At 43.4% G+C, this 16,375-nt stretch overlaps 1 protein-coding gene across 1 annotated transcript; it reads left to right on the top strand.

The window, feature by feature from the left end:
* The first annotated feature begins 4,236 nt into the window (after positions 1–4,236).
* On the top strand, positions 4,237–7,711 carry EEF1A1 (eukaryotic translation elongation factor 1 alpha 1). Its single transcript, XM_046005737.1, has 8 exons — positions 4,237–4,363; positions 5,378–5,555; positions 5,829–6,008; positions 6,122–6,418; positions 6,522–6,672; positions 6,772–7,028; positions 7,111–7,345; positions 7,440–7,711. The coding sequence occupies exons 2-8, from the start codon at positions 5,412–5,414 to the stop codon at positions 7,562–7,564; spliced, it is 1,389 nt and encodes a 462-aa protein (XP_045861693.1). The 5' UTR covers positions 4,237–4,363; positions 5,378–5,411; the 3' UTR covers positions 7,565–7,711.
* Positions 7,712–16,375: the final 8,664 nt, after the last annotated feature.

Raw genomic sequence — 16,375 nt, 5'->3', positions numbered from 1 at the left:
GGAAAATCTTAAACAAAATGCGACCTTAGATTAAACCCCAAACTCTTATTTACCAATCTCAACACTGTTACTGTTACCATTTTAACTTCAAGTTAGTAAAAGGCATACCGTATCTGCTATAAAGTCCTGGGGTGAAAAACTGAATTGGGATTATGCTCAAAACACGCGGGCTAGGGAAAACGGCTTTTTTAAAAAACAGAATATTTGGGACACCTGGGTGGCTCAGTCTTTAAGCGTCTGCCTTCAGCTCAGGTTATGTTCCCAGGGTCCTGGGATCGAGCCCCGCATCGGGCTCCCTGCTCAGTGGGGCGTCTGCTTCTCCTTCTTCCTCTGCTGTTCCCCCTCTTTGTGCTCGCTCTCTCTCTGTCAAATAAATAAATAGATAAAATCTTTAAAAAACAAAACAAAACAATATTTGCCTCGGTGGCCACGCCAAGGTGACGAGGACCGCCCCCACCCTGAGCCACGTGGGGTTTTCTATCTCCTGCGCTCTTTCTTCCGCAGTCACAGGATCCAAGAAAGTGACCTCAAGGTGGGGGCGTGTCCGGGGGCGGGCCGGGGTAGCCTCAGTGCTGCCGAGACCCGAATCCGCAGGTCCCCGCTCGCCTACAGGTGTCCCAGCGCACCGTCTGCGCGGGTCGCTCGGCCCCAGGAGCCGGAGAGCGGGCGCCAGGGAAAGGCGGCCCGGTGGCCTCCTCGCTGCCGGGCACCGCGGCGTACTATCGGCGCCGCCCCAGTCCCCCTTCCTCTGAATCTGGGTGCGCCCGGAGCTGCGCGTGACTCCCCGGGACTCGCGTTCTCGTTGCGCTCTCGCCTGAACCAAGGCGAGAAGGTCCGGGACCTCTGCCCTCCGGGAAAAGGCCTGTGGCTGCTATCTAAATCTAATTCACAGTATAGCTCGAGATACCCCCACCCTTCAAAAGTCTGGACTATTATCGCAACATGAATAAGAGCAACTAGTCAGTGGTGCCCAGTAGGTTACTTAGAAATTAAGGAATTATGTATCATCTTGCTTTTCCTTAGGTTCTATTTTTAAAAAGGATCCTCTATAAGGTATTTATAAGTAACTTATATACTTTATATACTTACCTGCAATCACAGGACCTTGGAGAAAACTTGCCTACAATCTGGGATGGCTTTGGAGTCATACTTCTTTAATTTTCCTTTCTCTCCTAGGCATAATAATGCCAAGTTCGGCTGTCTTTATTTGCTCCTGGAACATTCTTAGACCATTTTGTTACTTTATTTGCAATATTGGATTTTTTTTTTCACCATCCTAAAGAGCTGTAAGGAGGAAGTACTAGCAAAATTAAAAGGTGAGTCAGGAGTCGTAGTTTCTACAAGCTCCTGTGGAAATGTTTGTGTGCATCCGTTAAAGAATTCCAGTGTCTAGCATAGTGCTGAATATATACACTTATCTATAAAAATTACTGTTAGGGGCACCTGGGTGGCTCAGTGGATTAAGCAACTGCCTTTGGGTCCCGTAGTGATCCCAGAGTTCTGGGATCACGTCCCCACATCAGACTCCCAGCTCAGGGTGGGAAGTCTGCTTCTCCTCCCTCTGCCCCTCCACCTGCTCCTTCTCTCTCTCTTGCTCACTCTCTCTCAAATATATAAACAAAATCTTTTAAAAAATACCGTTAGAATTATAGTAAGTCCCTATTTTCAAACAATAATTCAACTGAAAGTACACGTATCTCCAATTATTACAATTTTAGGATTGTGTAAAAATACTTAAGTTTGCAATGTCACATTTTAATGAATTGTGCAGATTTCAGAGGTCACTTTTATCTTATTAAATGGAAATCATCTTTGATACTTCCCCTCTTACCGGCATCCACTTTCATTTTGACTTTTCTTAGATTAGAGGTTAACTACAATTTTGGATTCCATGTAAAGCTTTCAAGTACTCAACTTTTAGTCTTCTTTAGTGTTTGTTTCCTTCCCTCATGTCACTAACCCTTTACTTTTCCAAAATTTGCTGTTCCTGTTAAAATATTTATATGACCTAGTATTATCTCCAATAATGTTCAAACCTAAACCATTCGAGGTTTGCTTAAGAAGGCATGGAAAATAAGAAATCTAGGGATGCCTGGGTGACTCAGTCAGTTAAAGTGACTTCTTTCAGCTCAGGTCATGATCTCAGGGTCCTGGAATCCAGTCCTGCATCGGGTTCCCTGCTCAGTGGGAGCCTGCTTCCCCCTCTCCCGATAACCCTGCTTATGCTCTCTCTGTTAAATAAAATCTTTTAAAAAAATTAAAAACAAAATAAATCTAGTGTGGCATCCTAATCTTAATCTGAATAACACAGGGTACAGTTCATATTACTATGATGTACAAATATGACTGATTGTGGGAATTCAGTTTCAAAGAGAATAGTCATTAATATTTCCAAGGAAATAAGACCAGAGGTATTTGCATTGTTCTATTGGTAGTGACTGATTTTAATTGGTATTTCTTACATTTTTATTATATTACAAACACTGACTAGCATACCAAGATGATTTTATTTCACATGTATATGACTGGGTAAGGGCACTAGGAAAATGCAATGTGAAAAAAGAATTTATGAAAAGAAAGCTAGAAATACAGACATAGAAAAGGCTTTTTGCTAAAAAGATTAGTTATGTGAATTTCCACATTACCTTAAATATGCCCTAGTTTCTTTCATGAAAACTCAAAGTTAAAAAGAGAAAACTAGATACCTGCTAATGAATAAAGAAAACTTATTTTTAGAAATTTATATCTACAAAGAGTGGCAAAACAAAAATATATAGCAAGGCTATTCTGAAAGACTTATTTACAAAGGAAAAAAAAAAGGATTTGGGTGGTGAGAAGTAACTGAAAGCTATTCTACAATAAAATAGAAAGTAAGTAAGCACCATACAAGTTTGCCTTTAACTGCTTCCCAGTTGTTTTATATATTAGTTCTCCTCTTCCAATTTGATTGTGGGTTCCTCCCCAAAAGGAAGTCTCTCTTAGCCCTGGACACATAGTAGGTTTCAAGCAATTGTTAATAGATTAGCTGGAGGAGTTGCAGTGATGTTCCACACATGGAAGAGACATACTGATATTGTAACTAGCTCATTAAAAATAAAAGTTCTTTCTTGAAAGGAGTATTTCTCAGTCTGCCCTGATTGTCAACCAAAAAGGCCTCAGCTGGTTTCACCCTCGATTTATGCTAAAATTTAGTTAAAATCAATAGGACGACAGAAAATGAATCCATTTATTTAAACGGAATCGGCTATTTTTTAGAAGGAGTGATTTCACAGCAAGTGTTGGGGATAGTTAATTGGGTGGATAAGCTTTCTGATGCTGTAGATCTTAGTTTCTACATGAGATCATGTGGAAAGACTGAATCTGAAAAATTCTTTTTAGGTCTCTCATTCTAGCAATCAAATGAGTGTACACTGGAAAGAAAATGTACCACGAGAGTAGACACACACAGGGTCTTTTTACAGCGTAATAAAACTAGAGTTAAAAGGCAAAGTGTGGGATTGAAATCTATTCTAAACTGAAAAACCAGACGTCTGGAGTACCATATGGGGTGAACGTGTGATACGGGCTTCGATAAAAGCAGCGGGCTTTAAATGGAAAAAGCCAAGAGGCCAGCCCAAGATCATACTCGTCCTGGTCACCGCCACCGAGGTGAAGCCCTTAACGGATTCTCGGGCTGTGAAGGCGGACCTTTGCGTCCTCCAACCCTCGCGGTGCTGAGTGCGGAGGCCTTGTACTTCTCTCCAGCCCGGAGGGGATCTGAAGGCAGGGACCAGGGAGGAGCGGAGGAAGTGGCTCAAAGGGGCTGTCCCGGACCTTCGGGAGGACTAGGTTAAGAATTGGAGGGATATGGCCGAGAAGAAGAACACTCCAAATCTCTACAGCATCTTTGTAGTTAAACCAGGAAGCGTAGAGGGAAGATTCTACACTTCCCCGCCGGGCAGCCTCCTCGCCGCCCCCACCCTTCCCAGCTGGAGCTAAGAGTAATTCATACAAAGAAGGACTCGCCTCTGCCTCGGGGAATCCCAGGGACCGTCGTTAAACTCTCGCTAACTTAGAACTGAGGGAGGGCTCGTCCTCGCCTCCCCACCCACTCGCTCTCGTCGTCATCGGGGTCGAGAGGAGCATGCGCGAGGCGATGTGTGCTCTTCAGTGGGCTGAGCGTACATCGCCCACGGTCCCCGAGACATAGGGGGAGGGGACGACGATTGAACGGGTGCCTGATGGAGTTGGCGCGGGGTAAACTGGGAAAGTGGTGTCGTGTGCTGGCTCCGCCCTCTTCCCCGAGGGTGGGGGAGGACCGTATATAAGTGCCGTAGCCGCCGTGAACGTTCTTTTTCGCAACGGGTTTGCCGCCAGAACACAGGTGAGTGCGGGGTGTGGCTTCCGCGGGCTTGGCTTCCCAGAGCCGGCTGCGGCCCTCGCGTGCCTCTAGCAACTGCCGCGCCACCGAGCTACTTTCCGATGTTCTTGACCCCGAATTTCGGGTTGTGAGTGGGTGGAAAGGTTCGGGGCCTTGAGGGTTTTTTTTAGGACCCTCTTAGCCTCGTGGTTGGTTTGAGGCCTGGCTTGGCTGCTGTGGTGGCCGCGTGCGACTTCCGCCGCACCTTATTCTATGGTAACAGTCGTTTTAAGTTCAGACGTCTAGCTTATAAGAAAAAAAAGTCGCCATGGTTTTCTCCCGTCGACACAGTTTGGCGGAGGTTGGTCAGGATCTCAGCTGGGTGGACCTTTTCGCGGTCGTCGGGTTCTTGGGGTGTGGAGCCACCGCGAGGCGAGAGGGTGGCGGCGAGGCCATGTCGTCCCGGCGCACATGTACGACGAGGCGGGGGGGAGGGGGCCCACGAGCCGTGGCCTCCGAGTCGGACGCGGGGGAGTCCTGTGGGGTGGGCCGGGCGGCTGTGGTGACCGGCCTCGCGCCGCGATGTGCCGTCCCCACCCCGGGCGGCTAGGCCAGCCCGCCCAGCACCAGTTGCGTGCGCGGAAAGATGGCCGCTCTCCGGCCCTGCTGCAGGGAGCTCAAAATGGAGGACGCGGCGGCCCGGGAGAGCGGGCGGGTGAGTCACCCACACAAAGGAAAAGGGCCTTTCCCTCTTCGGTCGCTGCTTCCTGTGACCCCACGATGTACCTTGCGCCGTCTTGGCACCTCCGTTTCTTCTCAACGCCTTGGAAGCAGGCCTTCCTCGGAGGGGGGAGGGGATTTTCTGCGGTGGAGTTAGCCCCACGCTTAGTGGGTGGAGACGAGAGTTGGGCCGGCTTGGCACGGATTGTAATTCTCCTTGGAATTTGCCCTTTGCAAGTTTGGGTCGTGGCTTATTCTCAAGTCTCTGGGACAGTAGTTTCAAGATTTTTTTTTTTTTTAAACCCCTTTTCAATTTAGGTGTCGTGAAAACCACCGCTCAACCTAAACCAGAATGGGGAAGGAAAAGACTCATATCAACATTGTTGTCATCGGACACGTAGATTCGGGCAAGTCTACCACTACTGGTCATCTGATCTACAAATGTGGTGGAATCGACAAAAGAACTATCGAAAAATTCGAGAAGGAGGCTGCTGAGGTAGGTACAATAACTGTAAAGAGAAAGGTAGTCCAGTGAAATAAGTTAGCCAATAAGTGTTAACTGCCCCAAACTAGGCACTAGTTAATACCTGAACGTGTTACTTAAGGTGGAATAAATTAGTGTTCGCTGTTACAGGTTAATCAGGGAAGTAAATTAAAGCTATCTAAGCTGTAAAGTAGAATTTAAGAGTCTGTGCTGAAGTGGGAGTAATGGATTTCAGGTTGAAGTTTGATTGTTTAGTTACCTAATAACCGTTCTTAATCCTTATAGATGGGAAAAGGCTCCTTCAAGTATGCCTGGGTCTTGGATAAACTGAAAGCTGAACGTGAACGTGGTATCACCATTGATATCTCCCTGTGGAAATTCGAGACCAGCAAGTATTATGTGACCATCATTGATGCTCCAGGACACAGAGACTTTATCAAAAACATGATTACAGGCACATCTCAGGTTTGTAGAATTACTAACTAGAAAATAACTAGGCTTGAATGCTCCATTAGAAAAGGGGTGAATTCATTCTTCGGAAGAACATTTAACGGGATAGGTCTTTTTTTCTTTTAAAGGCTGACTGTGCTGTCCTGATTGTTGCTGCTGGTGTTGGTGAATTTGAAGCAGGTATTTCCAAGAATGGGCAGACCCGTGAGCATGCCCTTCTGGCTTACACACTGGGTGTAAAACAACTAATTGTTGGTGTTAACAAAATGGATTCCACTGAGCCACCCTACAGCCAGAAGAGATACGAGGAAATCGTTAAGGAAGTCAGCACCTACATTAAGAAAATTGGCTACAACCCCGACACAGTAGCATTTGTGCCAATTTCTGGTTGGAATGGTGACAACATGCTGGAGCCAAGTGCTAACGTAAGTGACATCACAAGACTTCTAGAGAAAGTGATGGAAGGGGCACATTTTGACACTAAGTGACAACTGTTTGGGGAATGCTAATGGACAATCTTGTTTTTAGATGCCTTGGTTCAAGGGATGGAAAGTCACCCGTAAAGATGGGAATGCCAGTGGAACCACACTGCTTGAAGCCCTGGATTGCATTCTGCCACCAACTCGTCCAACTGACAAGCCCTTGCGTCTGCCTCTCCAGGACGTCTACAAAATTGGTGGTAAGTAGAATATTTCTTAATCAGAAGGTAATTGTATAGGTTGCTATGTTTTCTTCACATAAGGTATTTGACACCACACTTGTAAAATATTTTTTTTAGGTATTGGTACTGTTCCTGTGGGTCGAGTGGAGACTGGTGTTCTTAAACCTGGCATGGTGGTCACCTTTGCTCCAGTCAATGTTACAACTGAAGTCAAGTCTGTTGAAATGCACCATGAAGCTTTGAGTGAGGCTCTTCCTGGGGACAATGTGGGCTTCAATGTCAAGAACGTATCTGTCAAAGATGTTCGTCGTGGCAATGTGGCTGGTGACAGCAAAAATGACCCACCAATGGAAGCAGCTGGCTTCACTGCTCAGGTAAAAACTTTTAAAGTGGCAATGTTCTTACTGCCAGACTCTTGTCTTTTGAGACTTATTAAATGTAAATCTTTCCTTCAAGGTGATTATTCTCAACCATCCAGGCCAAATTAGTGCTGGATATGCACCTGTGCTGGATTGTCACACAGCTCACATTGCTTGTAAGTTTGCTGAGCTGAAGGAGAAGATAGATCGTCGTTCTGGAAAAAAGCTGGAAGATGGTCCCAAGTTCTTGAAATCTGGTGATGCTGCCATTGTTGATATGGTTCCTGGCAAGCCTATGTGTGTTGAGAGCTTCTCTGACTATCCTCCTCTGGGTAAGGATGACTTCAGTGTCGTTAGGAAATTACTGAAGCTGGGAAATAATTGCTTGTATAGAATCTGATGGTAATCTAAAATTTGTTTTAATAGGCCGTTTTGCTGTTCGTGACATGAGACAGACGGTTGCTGTGGGTGTCATCAAAGCAGTGGACAAGAAGGCAGCTGGAGCTGGCAAGGTCACCAAGTCTGCCCAGAAAGCTCAGAAGGCTAAATGAATATTATCCCCAACACCTGCCACCCCAGTCTTAATCAGTGGTGGAAGAACGGTCTCAGAACTGTTTGTGTCAATTGGCCATTTAAGTTTAATAGTAAAAGACTGGTTAATGATAACAATGCATCGTAAAACCTTCAGAAGGAAAGGAGAATGTTTTGTGGACCATTTTTTTGTGTGTGTGTGGCAGTTTTAAGTTATTAGTTTTTAAAATCAGTACTTTTTAATGGAAACAACTTGACCAAAAATCTGTCACAGAATTTTGAGACCCATTAAAACAAAGTTTAATGAGAAATCTGTGTCTTCTTTTGGTCAACACTGTAACCCTGTACTATTAAGTAAAAGGGTAAGTTGAACAGATCCTATTTCTAATGTTAAAATATGCTGAAACTGAAATTTCAGGTTAACCTTTTTTTCCTGGGTGGGATCTTGCTTGGAGTTTTCCCTTGTCTAAGGGAAGGAAATGGTTAAGTACATAGTAAAAAGCTATGGGAAAAAGGTCTTAGTGCAACACAACTTACATAAAGAGTGACCACAAGGCAGTCTGTACTATAAACAGGTTAAATTCTGTAATACCAAAGTTGATGTGTTGCATATAAAACTTACTTTCTATTACTAGGGTGTAAACTTGATACATTGTCACATTTTAATTTCCCGCTTACTGGAATGCTTAATGTCCCATTTATAAATATTGTAAAGTAGTTTACCTAAAACATGAGGCATTTGGTAACATTCCTAATGGTAGAGTTAATTTTAGAAAGTCTAGAAGTTTCCTAAGGTCACATAAGAACTAGAAATACACTTAAAATAGGAATTTTCATCTTTAAAGAGAGGTTTGGGTGAAGAGGGAACTGGAGATTAAATTAAGCCCAGTTTGAAGAGGTGTGATGGTCAGATACTCAGATAATTTGGACTGGAGTTCAGGGTAAGCTGTTTTTAGTTTGAAGTTTTGGAGGTTTTTCTAAGTATCATTCCAAAAATGGAATATTGAGTGACAATTGGAAGTAATGAACAGGATGAAAAAGCTCTTTAAAGGTTATTGTGATTTTATAATGGCATATAGTAATTGGTAAATTAATAGTATTTGGGTGATAATCTAGTTTTTGGCATTAGATAGCTGTCAAATCTCAGCACTAGTGCATTTGATAAAACAACTGAATCTTGACCATTTGAACTAGTTCCTCTGAGTAGGCATTTTTCTTATGAAAGTGCAATTAATTAAAACGCAGCTTGGAATTAAGGCAAAAAGCAGAGGACAACCTGGTAGGCAAACAATGCTGAGTGAAATGGCATACCATAGCAGCTATAGGCAATAGGAAGAGACTATAGTTGAAAAGATGGGCATTTTCCAAGCTAGGTAAAATGGTCTTTTAATGATACTACAGGAGCACTGATAAGGCCTGTAAATAAACTAATAAAAGGTTTTGTCCACAACTCATTATTTTTCACTTGTTTGTGCAAATGTGTTTACTGTTGCTTTAGTGTTAGAGATGACCCTAAGTAAGGTTCTTAAAAATAGATAAATAAATGGCAGCTGGCATAAAGTTTTGAATGATGCTTGCTGGAAGCGATTTGTTCCATGCCCTAAAAAACTGCGGAGAATTCATCCCACTAAGTGAAAGGATAGAGTGGGGTAGTGTCCAGGAAAGTTGAGCTCACCTCGTGTGTTTAACCCCATAGTGAACTCAGTACAGATATGATACTGGTTTGAGCACCATCTACTGGTGGTCACTACAAATCAATTTGAAATCTGAAATTAAGGGATACAGCATTTTACCTCAGCTGAGTTTTGAATACTAACTGCATTTTGTGCTTGAAGTGATGAAAATTAAACCAGAATGCCCCAAACTGGTGCTTGATCTTCATGTTCTAAATTGGCTAGCTGTTGAATTACCCATGTTTGTAAGGAATCTCGGGAACTTGTTGACATTTGTCCCAGGAATTCTGGTGTGATTCAGAACATGAAACTGAAAACCTTTTCGGTTTAGGAGTTAAAACATTGTCAGTAAGGCATATCTGATTTTTTTAGAAAAGTATTTTGGTTAGTCATCCAATACCCAGGATAGGCAATCCAAAATAAGTTTTCAGAGCTCATTTTTTATACCCTTTTGCTTTAATACTTGCTGTCATTTACCTCCCAAGAGCATGAGAATTCATCTGGTTAATTGTTCTGTCCATTAATGGTTATTGGCTTTACAGATGGTGTAGAGTCTTTGATTTTAAAAGGCTTTCAGTATGGGGTATAAACATTGATGAATATTACAAAAACTGGGTTTCATGTGTCTTTAAGTTGATGAACCTCATTAACTTGCAGGTTGATTACAGAGCTCAACGCAAAACAAATTTTGTGGCTGTAATACAGTTAGCTGAAATGAGCAATTCTAGAAAAAGAGTGACAACTTGTGTGTTAATGTGACTTTTTATAGGCTTTAGGTTTAGCCAAATGTTTACCTCATTTGTTACCACAAAATGCTGCAGAAATAGATTCAGTCAATTGAAAGTTAAGATTAACATTCTGGAGTTAACCACTGTAGCTTGCAGGGGGTCGACAATGAGCTCTATGCCCTGCAAGGAAGGAAGGGGGAGAGGTACATGTTTTTAGATGAGAGAAGTAAGACCAGTTTCATCCTTTTCTGTTTACCTTCCTGAAGTGTTTTTTGTTTTGTTTTTTACCTGTTTTATAATAATAACCGTTTCACTACCAATGCATAGGTTCTTTTCAATCTAGGTGGTATCAGAGTCCTTGCCATTATTTGCAAGTCTCTGGAAATTTCCTTGACTTTTTAAAACTATAGAGTTGAAGCCTTAAAAATACATTGCCTTAGTGATCTTTTTGAAGAGGGAAAAAATTGACGAAATTGCCATGTTTTCCTGAAAGGTAATTGACCCCTAATCCAATGGATAGCTTTGGGAGGGACCATATGATTTTATCCTTTTTCTTTAAAATTTTTGTGTCCAAGATTGATGGCTTATGCACCGCAACCAGTGCTCCAATACATGCCCTCCTTAATAACCATCACCAGGCTCACCTAACCTCCAACACCCTCCCCTCCGATTTCCCCCAATTCACCTTTTCTTTTTTTCTAATGTCCTCCACGTTACTCCTTATGCTCCACAAGTCTGTCCTTTTGATTTTTAAGCAACTAGCACCCAAATGTGACATCCATCAGTCACTAACAAAAATGAGTGACAGAAGGAAAGGGGCATTGACATTGGACTGCCTTGAAAGGGGCACATGGGTCTCGAGTTTAGAGCTCTGGTTTCTGTGAGAGACCTCATGATAACAAAGGTAATGCTAAGTTAATGTTATACCCAAGTAAGCAGAAAACAATAGGAAACTTTAGTAGGCAATCCAAACGTTTTTCCTTCCTTTTTAAAAGTATTTACATAATTGTTAAAATTCACCCTTTCACACAATTTTGGGAGGTTTTTTTTTAAGATTTTGAGGGGTGCCTGGGTGGCTCAGTTGATTGTCTTCATGATACCCTGGATCCTGGGTTGAGCCTCCCATCAGGTTCTCTGTTCAGCACGACGTCTGCCATTCATTACCCCGCTGCCCTTCCCATTACCTGTGTCCTCTCTTCCTCCCACCCACCAATAAATAAAATCTTTTTTAAGCTGTTATTTGACAGATAAGTAGGTAGAGAGTGGGGGAGACAGGCTCCCTGCTGAGCAGAGAGCCCAGTGTGGGGCTCGATGCCAGGACTCCCAAAATTTGACCTGAGCCAAAGGCTTAACCCACTGAGCCACCAAGGCGCCCCCTCCCCCTCCAGTAACTAAAATCCTAAAAAAAATTTTTGAGAGCATGAGCAGGGGGAGGGGCAAGCAAACTCTCCATAGATGTGGGAGCCCCAACCCAAGTTGGAGCTTGATCCCTGGACCCTGAGATCATGACCTGAGCCAAAGGCAGATGATTTAACCAACTGAGCCACCCAAGCATTCTAAATTTAAATCTAAGTTTTGACAGATGGTTTACCACAATCAAGGAATAGAAAAGTTCCACCATCTCCTTCCTCACCAAAATTCCTCCCGACCAAAATTCCTCCATGCCTCTTTGTACTAAACACACTCCTCTCTACCTGTAAGTCTTGGTAACCACTTACCTATTTTCTGTCCCTATAATTTTGTTTTGGCAGCGATGTCATACCTGGGTTTGTATAGCATATAAGTCTTTTGAGTCTTTTTTTTTTCCCTCCCACTTAGCATGATGAATTTGATTCAACTGTTTAACATGTATCTGTAAACTTTCTTTTCAAAAGATTTTTTTTATTTGACAGACAAGAGATCACAAGCAGGTGGAGAGGCAGGCAGAGAGAGAGGAGGAAGCAGGCTCCCTGCTGAGCAGAGAGCCCGATGCAGGATTCCCAGGACCCTGAGATCATGACCTGAGCCGAAGGCAGAGGCTTAACCCACTGAGCCACCCAGGCGCCCTTGTATCTGTAAACTCTTAAAATAAGATTTATTTGAGGGGCGCCTGGGTAGCTCAGAGCCCCACATCGGGCTCTCTGCTCAGCGGGGAGCCTGCTTCCCCCTCTCTCTCTGCATGGCTCTCTGCTTTCTTGTGATCTCTGTCTCTGTCAAATTTTTTTTTTTTTTTTTTAGATTTATTTATTTGACAGAAATCACAAGAGAGGCAGGCAGAGAGAGAGGAAGGGAAGCAGGCTCTCTGCTGAGCAGAGAGCCCGATGTGGGACTCGATCCCAGGACCCCGAGATCATGACCTGAGCTGAAGGCAGTGGCTTAACCCACTGAGCCACCCAGGCGCCCCTCTGTCAAATAAATTTAAAAAAATATTTTTTAAAAAAATATTTGAGTGTAGGGGCACAAGCTGGGGGAGGGACAGAGGAAGAGAGAATCTTTTTTTTTTTTTTTTTTTTTTTAAAGATTTTATTTATTTATTTGACAGAGAGAGAGATCACAAGTAGGTAGAGAGGCAGGCAGAGAGGCAGGTAGAGAGGAGGAAGCAGGCTCCCCGCGGAGCAGAGAGCCCGATGCGGGGCTCGATCCCAGGACCCTGAGATCATGACCTGAGCCGAAGGCAGCGGCTTAATCCACTGAGCCACCCAGGTGCCCCGGAAGAGAGAATCTTAAGCAGACTCCCAGCCGAACACCAAGACTGGAGCTCAAAAGAGTTGGGCACTTAACTGACTGAGCCACCGAGGTGCCCCTGCAATTTGTTGCTTTTTAATGGGACAGTTTATTCCTAGCTGAGGGACATTTGATTGCCAGTTTCAGAAGGTTTTGAGTTGAGCCACTTCATACATTCACAGGTTTCTGTATGACTATAGGTTTTCATCTTGTGTGAATACCTAGCAGTGGGGTCACTGGATTGTATGGCAAATGTATGCCTTTCATAGGAAATTGCTAAGTTTTTTCCAAAGTGGCTAAATCATTAGTAATCAATTTCTCAAGTGAAGTTTAGCTTTGTTTTGCTGTGCTTAATTTTTTTAAGGAAGGAAAGTGTTTGATTCTATTTGTGTGAATACCTAGCAGTGGGGTCACTGGATTGTATGGCAAATGTATGCCTTTTATAGGAAATTGCTAAGTTTTTTCCAAAGTGGCTAAATCATTAGTAATCAATTTCTCAAGTGAAGTTTAGCTTTGTTTTGCTGTGCTTAATTTTTTTTAAGGAAGGAAAGTGTTTGATTCTATAGCTCAGTGAAGGACTTTTTTTTTTTTTTTTTTTTTTTAATTGTGGGGCGCCTGGGTGGCTCAGCGGGTTGAGGCCTCTGCCTTCGGCTCGGGTCGTGGTCCCGGGGTGCTGGGATCGAGCCCCGCATCGGGCTCTCTGCTTAGCTGGGAGCCTGCTTCCTCCTCTCTCTCTGCCTGCCTCTCTGCCTACTTGTGGTCTCTGTCTGTCAAATAAATAAATCTTTAAAAAAAAATAAATAAATTGTGCCTACAGGGCGCCTGGGTGGCTCAGTAGGTTAAAGCCTCTGCCTTAGGCTCAGGTCATGATCTCAGGGTCTGGGGATCAAGTCCTGGGTCAGACTCTGCTCAGCGGGGAGCCTGCTTCCCCCTCTCTCTGCCTGCCTCTTTGCCTACTTGTGATCTCTTTCTTCTCTCTGTCAAATAAAATCTTAAAAAAAAATAAATTGTGCCTACAAAGTTACACTATTTTAGGCACTGGGGATAGAGCTGTGGACAGGTCTTGCCCTTTGAGTTTATAAGCCAGTGGAGGAGGTAGAGATTAGCATAAATAAGTAGGTAATTCTGAGTTGTGATGATGCTATGAAGAAAAGGATACTATGAGGGAGAAGAGTAAAAGGAACACAATTTGGATTGTCTAGAGAAGGTACTTGTCAGGAATAATGGAGATCTGAAAGACAAATAGGAGTTACTGGAGAATATGAAAACATTACTTCTTAGACTTTTTTTTTTAAAGATTTTATTTATTTGACAGATCACAGGCAGGCAGAGAAAGAGGAGAAAGCAAGCTCCCCAATGAGCAGAGAGCCCGATGCAGGACTTGATCCCAGGACTCCAGGATCACGATCTGAGCCGAAGGCAGAGGCCTTAACCCACTGAGCCACCCAGGTGCCCTTCTTAGACATTTTTTTAAAAAATATTTATTCAACAGGGGCGCCTGGGTGGCTCAGTGGGTTGGGCCGCTGCCTTCGGCTCGGGTCGTGATCTCAGGGTCCTGGGATCGAGTCCCGCGTCGGGCTCTCTGCTCGGCGGAGAGCCTGCTTCCCTTCCTCTCTCTCTGCCTGCCTCTCTTGTAATTTCTCTCTGTCAAATAGATAAAATCTTAAAAAAAAAAAAAAAATATTTATTCAACAGAGAGAGATCACAAGTAGGCAGAGGGGGGTGGGAAGCAGGCTCCCTGCTGAGCAGAGAGTCCGATGCAGGGCTCCATCCCAGGACCCTGAGATCATGACCTGAGCCAAAGGCAGAGACTTAACCTACTGAGCCACCCAGGCGCCCCATCTAAGACATTTTTTTTTAAATATTTTATTTATTTGACAGAAATCACAACTAGGCAGAGAGGCAGGCAGAGAGAGAGGAAGAAGCAGGCTCCCCGTGGAGCAGAGATCCCGATGTGGGGCCCGATCCCAGGACCCTGAGATCATGACCTGAGCTGAAGGCAGAGGCTTTAACCCACTGAGCCACCCAGGCGCCCCTAAGACATTTTTTAAAAAGATTTTATTTATTTGACTGCGAGAGAGTGCAAGCACAAGCAGGGGGAGCCACAGAGGGAGAGGGAAAAGCAGGCTTCCCACAGAGCAGGGAGCCTGCTGCCAGGCTCAGTCCTAGGATCCCAGAATCATGACCTGAGCCGAAGGCAGACACTTAACCATCTGAGCCACCAGGCGCCCCTTCTTCTTAGACATTTACATGTCTATGTCTTAGCCTTATAACAATTGCATAGAAATCAGAAAAATCTAAAGAATCAAAATCCTTTTTTAATCTACTCAAATCAATTTTGAAGTATATTCCTTGAAATCTTTACTTGATTACCTCATCAATGTGTATATCACATATTGGAGGGCAGAAACCTCACAACAGCCTTCTTAGGAGGGCAGGTATACCCTCATTAGACATGGCAGGCAGATACAGATAGAGGGTGGCTCCTAAGTCATCCTACTGCTGATCATTTTTTTTCCCCTCAATTCATTATATTTCCTTGCTGGTAAATTTTAATATACTTAGGCCTTCTTTAGGATAATTGAACTATTTCATTCTATTTATAGTAACCACTAATTTAAGATACCCTTAAAAAAAATTTTTTTTTAATTTATTTAACAGAGAGATCACAAGTAGGCAGGGAGGCAAGTAGAGGGAGAAGCAGGCTCCCTACTGAGCAGAGAGCCCGATGTGGGGCTTGATCCCAGGACCCTGAGATCATGACCTGAGCCGAAGGCAGAGGCCTAACCCCACTGAGCCACCCAGGTGCCTCTAAGATGCCCTTTAAAAAAAATTTTTTTTAAGTAATCTCTACACCCAACATGGGGCTTGAACTTACGACTCTAAGATCAGAAGTCACATGTTCCTCCAACTGAGCTAGCCAGGTATCTCCAATTAATAGGCTTTAGTCAGTCTGAGCTAAACACTCAAGTTAATAGCTGTTTCTTAACCTTGGGTTGCATAGTTTCTAGAATCTATTCCATGCCATTCTCCTTTTGGGTTTATAGCTTTTTTTTTTCCCCCAGTTTATAGCTTTTAAAGTGTTTGCACCAAAATTAAATATATTATAGCTGTGGCTGCATAAGTGGATGTAGATGTGGTCTCTTAACATAGAGTTTGCTTTTTTTTAAGACTTTATTTATTTATTTGTCAGAGAGAGAGCAAAAGAGCGAGCACAGGCAGAGGGAGAAGCAGTCTCCCTGCTGAGCAAGGAGCCAGATGGATGTGGGACTCGATCCCAGGACACTGGGATCATGACCTGAGCCAAAGGCAGCCGCGTAACCAACTGAGCCACCCAGGCGTCCCTAGAGTTTGCTTTTATTTTATAGAGATAAGTCACCTTATTTGGATTCTAGTTTTCTAAAATGATGCATTTGGACTAGATGATCAGAGTAGTTTAAGTGGGGAAAATTGTCCCTTTCATTCATCTGTCTAATGGGCATAATACTGTCCATCTCTTAGGATTATTGCGAAGATGAAATGAGTTAGTGGATATAGACTCTGTACCCAGTACCTGGCCTATTGTAAGGAGCCAATAATAAAAATAAGTTCTTATTATAGTTGTTTGGAAGATCAGTTGCTGTAAAGCAACTTGGTGGTTATTCTGGATTATGGTCAACAAATAGCACCTGATTATTTATTTATTTAAAAACCCTCTTGGGATTTTTTTTTTTTTTTGAAGATTTTA

The sequence above is a fragment of the Meles meles genome, chromosome 5, assembly GCF_922984935.1.
Source record: "Meles meles chromosome 5, mMelMel3.1 paternal haplotype, whole genome shotgun sequence".
Lineage (NCBI taxonomy): Eukaryota > Metazoa > Chordata > Mammalia > Carnivora > Mustelidae > Meles > Meles meles.
Note: the sequence above shows the minus strand (reverse complement) of the source record. Positions and strands in the feature narration are given on the sequence as shown.